Source organism: Nerophis ophidion, linkage group LG04, assembly GCF_033978795.1.
Source record: "Nerophis ophidion isolate RoL-2023_Sa linkage group LG04, RoL_Noph_v1.0, whole genome shotgun sequence".
Classification (NCBI taxonomy): Eukaryota; Metazoa; Chordata; class Actinopteri; order Syngnathiformes; family Syngnathidae; genus Nerophis; species Nerophis ophidion.
In genome coordinates this window covers 23,339,591-23,354,076 of record NC_084614.1, presented here as the reverse complement: position 1 = coordinate 23,354,076, position 14,486 = coordinate 23,339,591, and the positions used below count along the sequence as shown (strand labels likewise).

Sequence of the window (14,486 nt, the reverse complement as noted above, 5' to 3'; positions counted from 1 at the left end):
GTACTGTTTTTGAAACCTTTATTTTGTTAGAGCAGTCGGACCGGATGTATTGCACAGGCCTATTGTTGCGAAGGGGGGAAGTGTGCTCTGCTCTTCTCAGTTTCACACGTAAAGAAAGGACTTACGGCTGCAAACAAAAAGAGCGCGGACGTGACTTTAAAGTTCCGGCTGCTGTCCTCCTGTTTGTACATTAATGTTACATCGATGATCAATGATGTCGTTCACAAAAACACAGGCAGATGAGATTTGTTGTGGGTGAATGGATTTTCATGCAAGCTTTAACTTTGTAGTTTAGCTGCTGTTTCAAATGACCGTCTTGACATTGTTTATGGCTTCTCAAACATTACTTTCCCAGACAAATGTTATTTCTCTTCACAACGACAGCATTTCAGTCACATTTATGTAAATTTCTTTAATATTATTTTGTATGCATTCTGTTTTTTGGCCACCTATGTGACTACGTCCGCGGTTACGTCAACAGGGAAATCATACGCCTTACTTGTTTTTTGTTGAGGTTAGTGATTATTAATTAGCGCTGTGTCAAATAAGTGCTAACCATGATGAAATCCAAAACTTCGAGCAGACGTTGTCTTAATAATCTCTCACGCTAACTCGTCCGTTTCTACGTCACAAACTACAGGAATTTGCATGCCCATTAATCGTTTTTTTTCCCCGAATTACTATATTTTCATGATTGTGAGAAGCCATAATCAAAATCAAAATGATATTACCGGTAATTGTCCAGGCCTAGTATATATTATATATGATATAATGCTTAAAATACTTTGGGAAGTTAGCGACTTATAGGCATGTGCATAAAGGTTGCAAACAGCCTCTTTTTGTGGGGTCCCACTGAATTCTCCAAGGACCGACACAAATCAACACCTGTGGGACTTACTATATTGAAAAATTATAAGCATCACTGGTCATTCTGGCATGTTTATAAGTAGCATTATGATCAGTAATGTTATCAATTGCATGTGATGCAATGTGGGTCATGTCATATGACTGATATAAGTAGCTCAGTACATGGCATAGCAAAGTATTACTTGTTTTAATGGTAAATGGGTTGTACTTGTATAGCGCTTTTCTACCATTTTAAGGAACTCAAAGCGCTTTGACACTATATCCACATTCACCCATTTACAAACACATTCGCACACTGATGGTGGGAGCTGCCATGCAAGGCGCTAACCAGGACCTATCAGGAGCAAGGGTGAAGTGTCTTGCTCAAGGACACAACGGACGTGACTAGGATGGTAGTTGGGGATTGAACCAGTAACCCTCAGATTGCTGGCACGGCCACTCTCCCAACTTCCCCACGCCGTCCCATTTGACTATAAAAAGCTGTGTGACAGAGATGTTTGAGAGTGGCATTAGGCCTTAATATGTTATATGATATGTTTATTTGTATGAGTGCAAATGTGTGTTGCTGTGTACATTGTTTGAGCGTTTGGTTAAATTGTGGAATTTCATATTGCTACAATTTTTATTCTGTGCTACACATGTTTCATATAGCAACACCTTTGCTCCTAGTGAAAAAGTGAAACTTACAACCCTGAGCTTGCTGTGATCACAGCACCACTGAAAATAGTCTGCCTACATTAGCGCGCATAATAACATTAGTCCGCATAATAACATTAGTCCGCATAATAACAATATCGCTAATATAATCAAGTCACGGCATGAAAATAGAGTATTGTTGGCGGGTTTTTGAATGTTTTTAGACGGCTTTAGGGGCGGAATAGTGTACTCCCAATAGCTTCATTGTTAGCCACCTCAGATTTGCCGTCTTTTACGAATTTGAATGCATTGGAAAAAAGGAAAAATGTGTTCTTGTCTTACATAGGAATTGTAAATGATAGGCAATTAAAAAAACATAAAAGGGTGCAATTCCTCTTTAAGAAACTGTTCAAACTCAATGTGTTAAAGCAGTGTTGTCCAACCACTGGTCCGGGGACCGGCACCGGTCCATGACGCATTTGCTACCACAAATGCCGCACAGAAATTGAATAATTTATAACCGACCGCATTTTCTCCTACTTAACTTTCGCAAGTTCCACCAGACACAGCAATAAGCTTATTCATAGAAGTCACCATTTGCTATATTTGTTACATCTTTTTTACATGGGACAATGCACATCAATTAACATATAACATGTAAAGATGCCAAATTGTGGGCAAAAGCTAGGATTCATCTGCATTCTGCGGAAGTTTGATGACCTAAGATCAGGACCATAGTTAATCTGCATGGAGAAGTGCTAAATTGTTGCATATAATAATTGCGCTGAAGGAAGAAAATACACATGTCCTTTGGCCTTGTAAGTTAAAGTGATGGTATTATTGCACATAGTCCTATTACACAGTAGTTAGCAATAACAGATGTAGTTAGGCAAGGAAAATTGGACCAAAAAAAGCTAACAGTGTATCAACGTATGAAATATTGCACAAAAAATGTATACATAACTTTTAGAATGAAAATAGAAATCCAAATAAGTCTATTGGAACTAATGGCAAGTATTTCTAGGTTTATTATATATCAATGCTCTTGACCTTGAATGTGATGTATCACCTATAACCCATCAGATACTAAGCCCAAAAAAAGCCTACAATTAGCAAAAATGAGTTAAAAACAAAAGTCTATGGAGAGCTTTTTTGCAAAGGGAAAAGGCCAGGGGCTCCCACTAATTGAATATCATGGTGAATTTTTTCATGTATTCATTTTTCATGCACTTATCTGCCACACGTGGAAGGCCGGTCCATGAAAATAAAGCCTACATTAAATCGGTTTCTGGTGCAAAAAACGTTGGGGACCCCTGTGTTAAGTACAAAGAAGAATCTAGATAAACATTATGTTTATAATGTTAGTAATCTCATGTGAATCACAACTTACCGATTTATTTACGAGAACTGTTGTATTTATTAGTCATTTATTCAAATTGTGTTACAAATTAAGAACAGGAATTGATCAAATGTATTAGTAATTTCTATTAATTGAAAACAGTAGAGTTTAATAAGCTGTGCTTCTTCCTACTCCGTTTACGACCTGTTATAATTAGGAAATGGAAGTATGTCAAATATCCATCCATCCATTTTCCCTTTTGGGGTCGCTGGCGCCTATCTCAGCTACAGTCGAGGTACACCCTTGACAAGTCGCCACCTCATCGCAGGGCGTATGTGAAATATATGATTTATCATATGGTAACTGTATGCATGTCTAAAAAAAACCTTAAAACAACATTTGTTCTGCAATAAAGAATATACAAGACTGTTCCTCTCGTAATGACGGTTGCCATCTTGGACAATATATAAACAGGGTCTCTGCAGGTTTTAACAAGTCAAATTTAGGATTTTTAGGACCATAATGGATACAACTTAAGATGCATTTCATAGTAAAAAACTCAACAATAACAAAGAGATGAAAAGAAAAAGACAACGCCCTGAATTACTTGCAAAATATATGAATTAATTCACTGCCTTTTTACATTTAGGCCAGTTAAAGCCTTCCAAGGTTAAATTTGCAAGTTTCAAGGATTTCTGGAGGCACAAATCAGGTAATTTACATAATCTCCGCTGCTAGCTAAGCACCACTAACGAATGCCACCGCATGCGCACAAGACAATAGCTGGTTGTACTCCACAAATTGTGAGCGGTCTGGACAGGTACATTCATTTAATTTATAAATGGCATGCTCAAAAATCAAAACTTTTAAAAGGAAGTCTGAAGTTAATGTATTTGTTAAAAAAAGGGCTAGCAAAGCTATTTTCTTTTTTTTCCCAAATAAGTTTCTGGCGCGTGATTAACGTGTGCGTCTGTTCTGATCATTTGTCAATTCCATAGTGTTGGAAAATGTAACTGCGTTCAGTTACTGTTGAGCCAAAAGCGTGGGAAAAATACAAAGCCTAAATCGACATTACAGTAAGGCCAGGTCCAAATCATCCACTATCGACGCTATCCCTGGAGCAAATGCCTGCTGTCGCACTTGCATACAACCTCAGCAAAAAAGAAAGAGTGGGCATGAAATCGAGAGACAGTTTTTTTTATCTGTCTGTCGTCAAAACACCGCTTTTCTAACCAATTACACTCTTGCAGCTTCAAAATGAAAGTGTTCACATTCGGTCCAACGACACCAACCAAAATGAAAAATGGCCTACATTATGATCATGCTGTCAAATATGTTTTGTAGTGTAATATGTGATATTTTTACCTAAATAAATTAAATATCAGTTGAGAAATATAAGGGTGATATTTTCTGGCAGGCTGAAATAAACCTTATGCTTTTTAAAAACAGCTCAACTCTAAATGGACAAACACGCTTTTAATGACAATAAAAAAAAATATTTGCAGTGCGTTTGCAGATAACATTCATAAGATGTTCTGGTTGATAGTCCTCAACTCCAGGATGTTTAACATGCTGACTATTACACGATCAATAAACAGACAGTTAAGAAATTGTTATGCAGCGATATGAATACCATTGACATTAGAAGTTTCTGAAACTCAAACCATAATCATAAAAATTCACATTTTGTTTAATCAATGCGCAAAACTGGTATCTAAACACGGAAGTGTAGCTAGCTCATCTTTTCTGAATGCAAGTGCTCCTTACAGCAGGAATTGAAATTCTGTCAAAGATACAACACACTGCAGATATTTTTTTATCGTCATTAAAAGCGTGTTTGTCCATTTTGTGTTGAGCTGTTTTTAAAAACCATAAGGTTTATTAATACACGTCATTAAAGCAAACAAATTATCGAGTCACACTTTTAGAAACATTAAAATGATCTGTGATTAAGTGTGCTGAATATGTTGAGTAATCTATGATTAAAATGCGATTAATCGCAATAAATATTTTAATCGTCTAACAGCGATAGTTTTAAAAAACTAAAATTAGTACTAGGGGTGTAAAAATTGTGCGGAATCCTTACAATTTGGTATGCATCTCAGTATTAAGGTCACAGTATGGTTCATTTTCAGTGTAGTAAGGAAAAAAAATGCAAAACATAACACGGGGGCCACTTTGATATATTTTTGTGTATATAAGATGTTAAAACCAATCCTATTAAGTCAATATACTGTATTATAAGCTACTTGTATGACAGCTTTGTATTATAGAATTAAAGCATATTACTGTTATATGCACGTGCCGCATTTTTAAGACCTTCGCAATTTATATGTAAGACATTTTATAAAATTTTGGGATGATTTTTTACATTTAAAGACCTCAAATTAGGTCCTAAAGATGTAAAACTAATCCAATAGGTCAATATACTGTATTATAAGCTACCAGTATATCAGCTTCGTATTACAGGCGACAAAGTAAATTACCGCAAAATGCCTAGAGCAGTTTGAAGACTTTCACAAATTTTGCAACATTTTAAGAGAATTTTTGGCATTTTAAGGCCTTATATTTACATGACTTGATTCTGGACTTTCCAAGCCACCTTGACAATATTAAAATCTCTTTAAAAAAAATACCTGGAAATAAACCACAAAGTCTGGAATGTAGTACAGCACAGTATAAATTGCCTTTTGTGAGTTCCCCATAATATACCATATTTAAAAATAATACTTTTAGTGATTGTTTAAGGTCGCTTAAGAGTTAAAGTAATATACCAATATTAAAATAATTACCCAGGGCAGCTTGCAGTTTACGGGCTTTGGGTATGTTGGTCCCAGGCAAGAAGCATGGTAGGATGTTTGACATTTTCTGCATTGCAGCACAGGCTAAAAAAATAAATAATAATTAGTAATGAATGCAGTACAGGACAAATAGGGCAACGCTAGGCTAGCTTTTTACACCTTTGAATTTTTGCTTCTACGCCCACACACGTGGCAGAATGTGCAGCGCCTGCAGCACCAGTTCTCCTTGTTCTCCTCTAGAGGGCGCTCGTCAGCCGTAAGGCAGAAATTGTGGAAGGGCTCGCAGCATATCTGGCAGTAAATCATCTAGAGAGGGTAGTGAAGAAGCGGTTGGGATAAAGAAGAACATAACAGACGTGTTCTGAAAATAACTTATCTTACATCATGTCGACCTTTGCTGGCACAGAGCAAACAGACGGGTTGAGGTGTGGTCGGGACAGATGAGAGGATGCTGAGCCCGCCCATCAACCACACATTCTGCACGGCACAGTCCTCCTGAGGGGCACAAAGCAAACAGGTCCCGTGAAGTCAACTTGACATGGAAATATAAAGAACTCTGAAGCTTGACCGCCTACCTTAAAATCTACTCGGATCTTGCTCTGGTCTTGGACCATGACCTTCTGGGGGAATCCGTTAGTGAAACCCAAGGGGGCGTTCACTGACACGTACTCCGAAGCATTCTGGGAATGAAGGAGACAATGTGCGTCAGTTCCTGCAGTCCTTTGCAGCAACGTCTCTTTAGCAGAAGTGTCCTTCTCTTTGGGTTCATCCTCCCGCTTTGTTTGTATCCCATCCTGTGACTCTTCAAGCTGATGGCATGTTTGCGTCATTCCGTCCACAATTTGCCCTTTGTTGGTTTGGGCAATCTTGGTTAAAACATCAATGGGTGGCAGTTGTGACAGCGCACACCCTTGAAACCACAAAGTGGCCATGACCTCTGTCAAAGCAGAGCATGACGCAGATTTCGGGGATGGTAGAGATGATGGTGACGCGCTTTTTTGCAAGGCAGCGTGCACCATAGACTGAGGCAAGCGGCACAGTTGCAACACAGGACTGTGTTGTGGGGCTTGCATTTGGAAATGAAGTGAAGAAGGCTGTGATTCAGGCGCAGACGCCTGCAGAGGAAGGTCTACTGGAAGTTGGGATGATGGCAGCATGGATGTCGTTACAGCATGCAATTCATGTTGAACATTAGTCTGTGTTACAGGCTGAGAGTATGTAAGGTATGGATCCAGACACTGGGACGACTGCAGGTAAGAATCGGGTAGGCGGTATAAGTGTATTCGGAGCTGCTGCTGCAGCTTGGGCATGGGGGTTCCAAGTGGGCCGGGATGAGGGTAAAAATCGCTGAGCTCCATCTCTTCCGGGTTCTGCTGTCCCTGTGGAGGAGGGGACTGCCTAAGCCAACCAGCAAGACAGGTTCCAAAAGCTACACTTGAATGAGACGCATGCAGCAGAGGCGAGCGGCAGCAGAGAGGTGGTAAGAAGCCAGGTTTCAGGAATGTGGTGTTAGCCAGGGGAAAGCGAGGCAGGTGAAAAGGAAAAACACTGTCGAAGCAATTAACAGCAGGAGTGAACTAACAGATGCATGCTTGAATTCCCGTCCAAATATTATGACAGGACAACTTTTGCTTGTTATTTTCAGACCAAATTTTGATTTGTTACAACCATTGCATAAAAAATAATTTACATTTACACAAGGGGAAAAAAAAATCCCCAAATAGGTGTAAATTGCTTACTTATGCAAGTGTAAAAAAGTTAAATATGACAACAAACTTGGTAACAAAATACAAATAAAAACTAAAGCCCACAAAAAAGGTTTAAAACTCCATTTAAAACATCGGCTATATGTTTTTTTTGTTTCTGTTTAATACCAACATGCATTACCAGGAAATAAATATTAGATATTTTATATTAAATATACTAGTTTAGAGCATGATGAATTTACAAAGACAGAGGGTTCACTACAAAGACAAAACGGAAACAAAAGAGTATAAAGCAAGGTGATAGGCTTTCTATATGTGATATATTGTGTGAAGAATTCAGAGAATATTTAAATCTGGTACATTAGTTTGAAATTGGGAAAAAAACTGAATTGGAAAAGCCTTGGTGAAAAATTACTTGGAATTTTTTTTTTTGGGTAGCAATTAGTCAGAAAAAATGTTATGCAAAAATATAGTTATTTGGAGCAAAAAGTGTTTCCAAATAATTATTCCCAGGCATTTAATGATGTTATAATAAAAGAAAGGGGCTTATTAATGTATGCAAAATTACCTTATTAATTCTAGGTCTGCCTGGAACTCCCTTAGAGAACGGCCGACGTAGCTTCACAGCCTCTTGGGGACGGCCGTCACATAATAGTCCAGTTTGATAGAGGGCATCTCAAAAAGAACACAAACAGAACTAAGACTGTGTTGTGTTTGAGAGGAAAAACAATAAAGGAACATAGAGAGGCAAAGTTTACCTTGTTTAACATCCAGCTTGTCAGCCTTGGAGTTCTTTACTTCTTCCTGCTCCTCGTCGGATTCAGACTTGAGCAGGTTCCAATAGGAGCGCGGCGTGACGTTGCGCAGGGACTGCTTCCGGACTTCATTCGGCGTGTGAGACATTTTTGACTGTCTATACCCCCAGTTGCTGTCCTTTCTGCTCGACACAGGTGCACAAAATTTCCTGGCCCGGCCTGAGAGATTACAAGATTAGTGGTGTATATATTTATTACATCTGGATGCTACACCAACTGCATTACTTATTTTCGAAAACATACCTGTGAACTGTTTGACAATGCGCTCTGTCTTTGCTTGCTCAATTCGTGCACACCTCCTGTATCTAATAAAAAACAGGTAATTATTTAAAATAAGCAGCAAGATTCAACTAAAACATCTGCATTGAGGTACAGTGAGCAGACGAACATGAGTGTGTGCTACAGTAACTCGTAAAATTAAGCTACTCACAATTTACCAAGCATTTTTATTGCACTGTTAAAGAAGTAAATTTTTGTCTATATTTCAAAACCATGTTTCTTTAGACTGCATTTTTTTCATTTGAATTTTGTGAACTTTTTTTTTTTTTTTTTACATTAAACAAATTGACAATTTCAGTTATTGGACTGAATTTTTTAACACTTTGTCTTTTCTTTGTTGGCGAGAAAACTCCTTGTGCAAAACTGGAAGGCTGCAGTGCCTCCCTGCCACACCCGCTAGATGAGATATTCTCTATTTCCTTTAACTGTAGAAAATTAGGCTGACATTGAACGGTTGTTCTGTGATGGTTCTGAAAGTATGGGGTGGTTTCCTAAATATTGTAAAAGAGACGGATTTCAAATTTAACCCCAATTGAAATAGGCTGACATTGAACTGTTGTTCTGTAATGGTCCGCTAGGTTAGAGATATTCTCTATTTTCTTAAATTAGAGAAAATTAGGCTGACATTAAACGGTTGTTCTGTCATGGTTTAGGAAATATAGGGTGGTTTCCTAAAAAATGTAAATGAGACTGATCTCAAATTTCATTTTTGAAATGTAATTGAAAGGTAGATAATGAACCTTTCGTCTGATTTTGTGTTCAGTATTGCTGCACCATGTTGGGGATACTCGGAGTGCAGTTGTCTGTGGCTTCATGTCAATATTTGCTTCCTTATGCACTTTTTTCATGTTTATTATTTTCTATATATAATTTTTGTGGGTTACTTGTTTTTTGGGGGGGGTAACATTTGAAGTGTTTAATTGTATTTCTACAGTATATGTGAAAAATTCAATACAAAAAGTTTAAAAAATATATATATGCTATCAATTTCATTGAACAAAAATGTATGTTTAAAAATAGTCTGTAAATGTAGGGTTTTAAAATTCAGTTCATAAAATTTCAGACTCAAGACTCACTCCTGTTAAATTAAGAACAAAGCAGATTGGGTATCAAAACTAGCCAATGAGATGTGAGGTTTGCAGACACCTTACCGGAAGTTGGTCTTGAGTTTTAAAGCAATACATTTTTCAGCACTGAATTTTTATACACTGTTTTTAAAACACTGTATTTCACATATTCAACACACATTTTGCCCACAAATTTTTATTTGATTAAGTTGTCAGAATAATTTCATGTAAAACAAAAAAAACTGTTCATTAAATTGAAACAAAAATATGTCAAAACAAGCTTTGGTAATAAAGACCACTATTAACCTCCATACACCATATTGTCCCTGTGTAATGTCTCTGCATACTCCTATACGATCTGTACATACTAAACTTGGAGATACCTAGAATAATCTATCTATAGTATAGTACCTTGACAAGATTATGGCCTTGTTCACACTGCAGGTCAACTCCGATTTTTTTGTCCACATGACCTGTATTAGATTGTTTTCATGTCCGCGTTGAGAACAGTAAAATTCAGAATTTTTCATATCTGACCCAGTATGTGGAATTGAATCGGCTATATATTGTATGTGATGCGACCTCAATGTGAACACTCCCGCGCTCATGTTGCATTCATCCAACCAGAACATCAACAAAAAGCCATAAGCGTCATAATTACTTGCCAAAATAGACAGTTACTAAATAAATAGTTGACAAGAGAAGAAAACAGGTGAAAAAAATATGTTTTAGGATCTCACGTGGTAGTTGCACCACTCCTGTCTCCGACTGCTCACCCACAAACTCGTTCTCCAAACAGATATCGAAGAAAGTTATTCCATAAAACGGTGAGAGCCAAAATATTTGACCACTTCCTTCTAAATCTCCTACACGCAATAATTTCATCAGAAAATGTTGACTTTGATTGCAGAAAATCCTTGAAATTGCCACAAATGTGCCAGTACCGAGACAGACTAGAGTTGAAGCCATCTCTACTTGTATTAACACTGCAGTGCGTCTGCATGCAAGTCAGATTGCATTCACATTAGAAATCTAATTTTTTTGTAATGTGATTGCATTTGACAAAAAAATCTGAATTGGACATCTGACACTGCAGTGAGAACGTAGCCAAAATGACTTTTGCGAGATACTGTATAAGCTAGGGTTGTCCCGATCAGATATTTGGATCGGCCGCCGATATTTACCAAAAAATTGCGTATCGGCAAGGCATGGGAAAATGCCGATCCAGATCAAGTTTTTAAAAAAAATCCGGTCTGTGTTTTCCAACTTACTGATTTAAATAATACATTCCATTCTTCTGCTGCTCCCTGAGCTCTGTTCCGCATTTTCTGGCACACCTTCAATCAATCAATCAATCAATCAATGTTTATTTATATAGCCCTAAATCACAAATGTCTCAACGGACTGTACAAATCATTACGACTACGACATCCTCGGATGAACCCACAAAAAGGAAAAGAAAACTCACACCCTGTATAAAATCTTTCCGTGTAAATAACTCATTTCACAACATATATATCTGCACCTCATAGTCCGGTGCGGCTAATATATGGATTTTCTTTTTTTTCCTTCTAAAATTAAGTAGGTGCGTCTTATAGACCGGTGTGTTTGGTAGTCCGGAAAATATGGTAGTAGTGTGGCTTTTAGCCTCGTGACCAGCACACTGGCCTCTTATGGGTTGGCGGTGGCAGGGGGTCCGAACCAGCTGGCTTACACATGCAAGCCAGTGTGAGTACGCCCTTAAATAACACAGTACAAGGTTTAATGTCCGAATGAGTACATCCACAGGTCTGTGTTCTAACCGTTAAAACGCCCATGTGAATTAAAAGTTACGGTAAAAATGTCAGCTGTGTGGGATTATTTTACCCCACAAAACAAAAAAGATGAAGAGGTGGAGTGCAAAACATGCCACAATAAAGTTAAGCGTGGTGGTAAAGTTGTAAGACATTTTAATGACTCTTGAGAGTGAGAGGCTTTTTAGCAAAGCCTCACTCATCATTGATGAACACAGGAGCAGGCTGACACCTGAGCATCTTGAAGTGCTCGTCGTTGTTAGAAAGAATCTCCCCATTATGCTTGAACTTCAATTGTTTGCCCCCCCCCCTGACTGGGGCAAACAATTGAAAGGAGTGTGTATATAGTTTTTTTTTTTCAGTTTACACTTGTTCAAGAGCAAGAATTGATGCTGAGTTATAGACATTTTATCCCACTCGTTTGTGTGTTTTGCTTTTTTTAATAATGTTTACAGCATTATTTGCACTTTATACTGTTCACTTTTTTTTACCGTTTAATGATGCCATTTCTGTTTGTCACGTATATTTTTTTCTATTTTGTGTTTATCCTTGAATACCAGCCATTGTGTAATATTCAAACTCACCTAATTGACCTGGCTAGTTGTTATCAAGAGTACTAAAACCCTTTTCAACATGAATCTGACAACTAAGTAGGCTAAATAACTTTAAACTTTAATACATGCTCGGATAGGCCAGTATCGGTATCGGATCGGGAGTGCAAAAACAATACCGGTATCGGATCGGAAGTGCAAAAACCTAGATCAGGACATCCCTAGTATAAGAAACTTATAACGCACAATCAGTTTCCAAGACTTACATGCAACACTGTCGCTTCTTGTTGGGCCCCCCAAACTTGGGCTTGTCGTGGCAGTTTACACACTTGGCGCAGTCTCTGTCCACCAAGCAGCCCTTGCATGTTCCGCAGCGTCGCGAGCGGCTGCCACCGGGCCTATACCGGCTTAGGACCTTCCTTTTTCTGAACTTGCGGCCGCGCCTCCTGCCTCGCCGTCGCCACTGGAGGGGTTCCTGAGAGACAAGCCACTGAGCCCTGCCTTGATCAGAGATGTCATCATCATCATCATCATCATCATCTGCAACATCTGCAAGCAGGAGAGGGGAGAAGATGGGTAGGAGCCCTGCAGCACAAAACCTTCTAAAGCTGGTTTATTAAACTGGGGGACAAATTCTGTCCAGGAATGACATCAGATGGTGTCCAAAGTCTCTTTAAAAAAAGTAATCATTTTTTTAAATAAAAGCAATTCATGAGATATATTAATCAGATGTGTTCTATGTACTCAGTAGTTATCAAGTTTCAAGTGATATCGCCCCTCCAAACTTTTTTCTACTGGGTTATGTCAACAATATTGTGTACTGACAAAGACATGGGACATCGAAGAGCTGATGGAAAAGATCACTGATGCCATTGTCATTATTCCTGAGGCGATGCCACAGCAAACATGACAAAACAATTGAGTGGCATTCCAACATCTATCCATCCATTTTATACCGCTTGTCCCTTTTACAACATTCAAACTCACACGTTAGCGTATTAAATGAGGAAAATAAAAATAATAATAATAATTTTCTAAAAATGACCATAAATTGTCAGTAAATTTGGTTTTGTCATAAAATATATGGACAGCTTGTAGAATATATTGAGTAATATTATGATGACAGGAGGAGGAGTTTGTATTGCAAGCTTTTTAAGACTTAATCAACAGAGTTTCTCTTGGTTGCAGATGAGTACTGCACTCCATTATCACTGAAATGCTTAAAGATGCAATTATGAAATAGGATGTACTGGTCTGACATCAACAGAAAAACAAGTATCGGATTTAATTGGCTTGCATCTAAAAATGCTAATAGTCCTTCAATAAGCACACAAGGTTGGTCATTTCTTGTATTCTAGAGAGGTCATTTAAAACACGGTACGCTATTGGCTACTAGGAGCGAGCAGCTACACAACAGCTAAGCACACAAGCTAAATGTACATAAGTGTCTTCAATTTAACAATATTGCAGTGTAAAACACATTTGCTAATATAAAAAGGTGTCAAATAATTATAGTTGCACATTACCTACACACACAAAGTCTCCAGGCAGAAGTGTATATTATCCACTAACAAATGTGTTTGTATCATTCCACTTATTGCGCTATAATCTTGACCTAATCATTGTGGCCCCTCGGTATTGCCCAAAAAAAATTACCAAGCCACTTCAACCTAAATACGGCATAAGTCCATTTTAGACGGTTAATACTAAACAGGTTAGGGCTGGGCGATATACCGAGTTTGTAAGATACTTCGATACATTTTTAAACAAGATATGAATAAAGAAAATATCTTAATATCGATATAATTTATTTCACGTTACAATGACCAAACGCCGCTTATTCGTTGTGTTCCTTGATTCTCCTCCGTTTCCCACTCCCTCTCAACACTCCATGGGCTATTAAACCTATCCCCTTCCTCCTTCCAAGACATGCTTGCCGTGTCCCACAACAACAACACACAAGCAAATATGTAGTCTGACTGTGCCACCAGCGACGGCCTATTAAGTAAAACGCTAACTTCTGGCTCGGTTGTGTGGCGGTGGTTCGGATTTAAGCCACTAAACAAAAAGCAGGAGAATGTGTTTTGTAGGGAGTGTCAAAAACCTGTGGCTTCAAAAAGTTTGAGGACAACAAACCTATTCCACCACCTTTAACAGCGACACCCAATGCAGTACGAAGAGTGCATAAAACTTTGTAGCACGACAGTGGCAGTGCAATCCACGTCCCCAACACTAAAACAATGTACACTGCAAGCTTCAGTATCACGCGTAGTGCCTTATGTGAAAACCCGCAAAAAGTGTAAGATAACCAGAGCGATCGCATATCACATTGCTAAAGACCTAGTCCGCATTTCCACCGTCGAACGCGACGGGTTTGTTCGCCTCATCAAAGTCCTCGACCCCAGGTACCAATTGCAAAGCATATTTTGCACGAGAAATGCTGCCAAAAATGTACGCTGAAGTGAGGAAGATCATAGTCGCACAATTAAGTAAAGTCACTTCACGCTGACAACAGACATGTGGTCTGTAAGCCCAAAGAACCGTAAGTGCCAGTCTGCAAATAAATTTTTTATCCGAGTTTGATACATTTTGTAGTAATTGCACATCTATGTTATTTATTTTATGTATAAAT

General features: G+C 38.3%; 1 protein-coding gene across 5 annotated transcripts in view; it reads right to left on the bottom strand.

The window, feature by feature from the left end:
* kmt2ba (lysine (K)-specific methyltransferase 2Ba) overlaps positions 1 to 14,486 on the bottom strand; it is an 86,846-nt gene that overhangs the window by 38,692 nt on the left and 33,668 nt on the right. For 3 of the 5 annotated variants that reach the window (XR_009806427.1, XM_061897494.1, XM_061897496.1), the window contains exons 6-13: positions 12,121 to 12,403; positions 8,408 to 8,469; positions 8,108 to 8,323; positions 7,918 to 8,024; positions 6,219 to 7,022; positions 6,025 to 6,138; positions 5,803 to 5,949; positions 5,635 to 5,727 (exon numbers count right to left, since the gene is read on the bottom strand). Coding sequence is in view for 4 of the 5 variants with exons in the window: in XM_061897494.1 (XP_061753478.1) it covers positions 5,635 to 5,727; positions 5,803 to 5,949; positions 6,025 to 6,138; positions 6,219 to 7,022; positions 7,918 to 8,024; positions 8,108 to 8,323; positions 8,408 to 8,469; positions 12,121 to 12,403 (1,826 nt within the window). In the remaining variant the exon portion in view is untranslated. The remainder of the gene's footprint in view (positions 1 to 5,634; positions 5,728 to 5,802; positions 5,950 to 6,024; positions 6,139 to 6,218; positions 7,023 to 7,917; positions 8,025 to 8,107; positions 8,324 to 8,407; positions 8,470 to 12,120; positions 12,404 to 14,486) is intronic. The other 2 variants (XM_061897495.1, XM_061897497.1) reach the window with 2 other exon arrangements.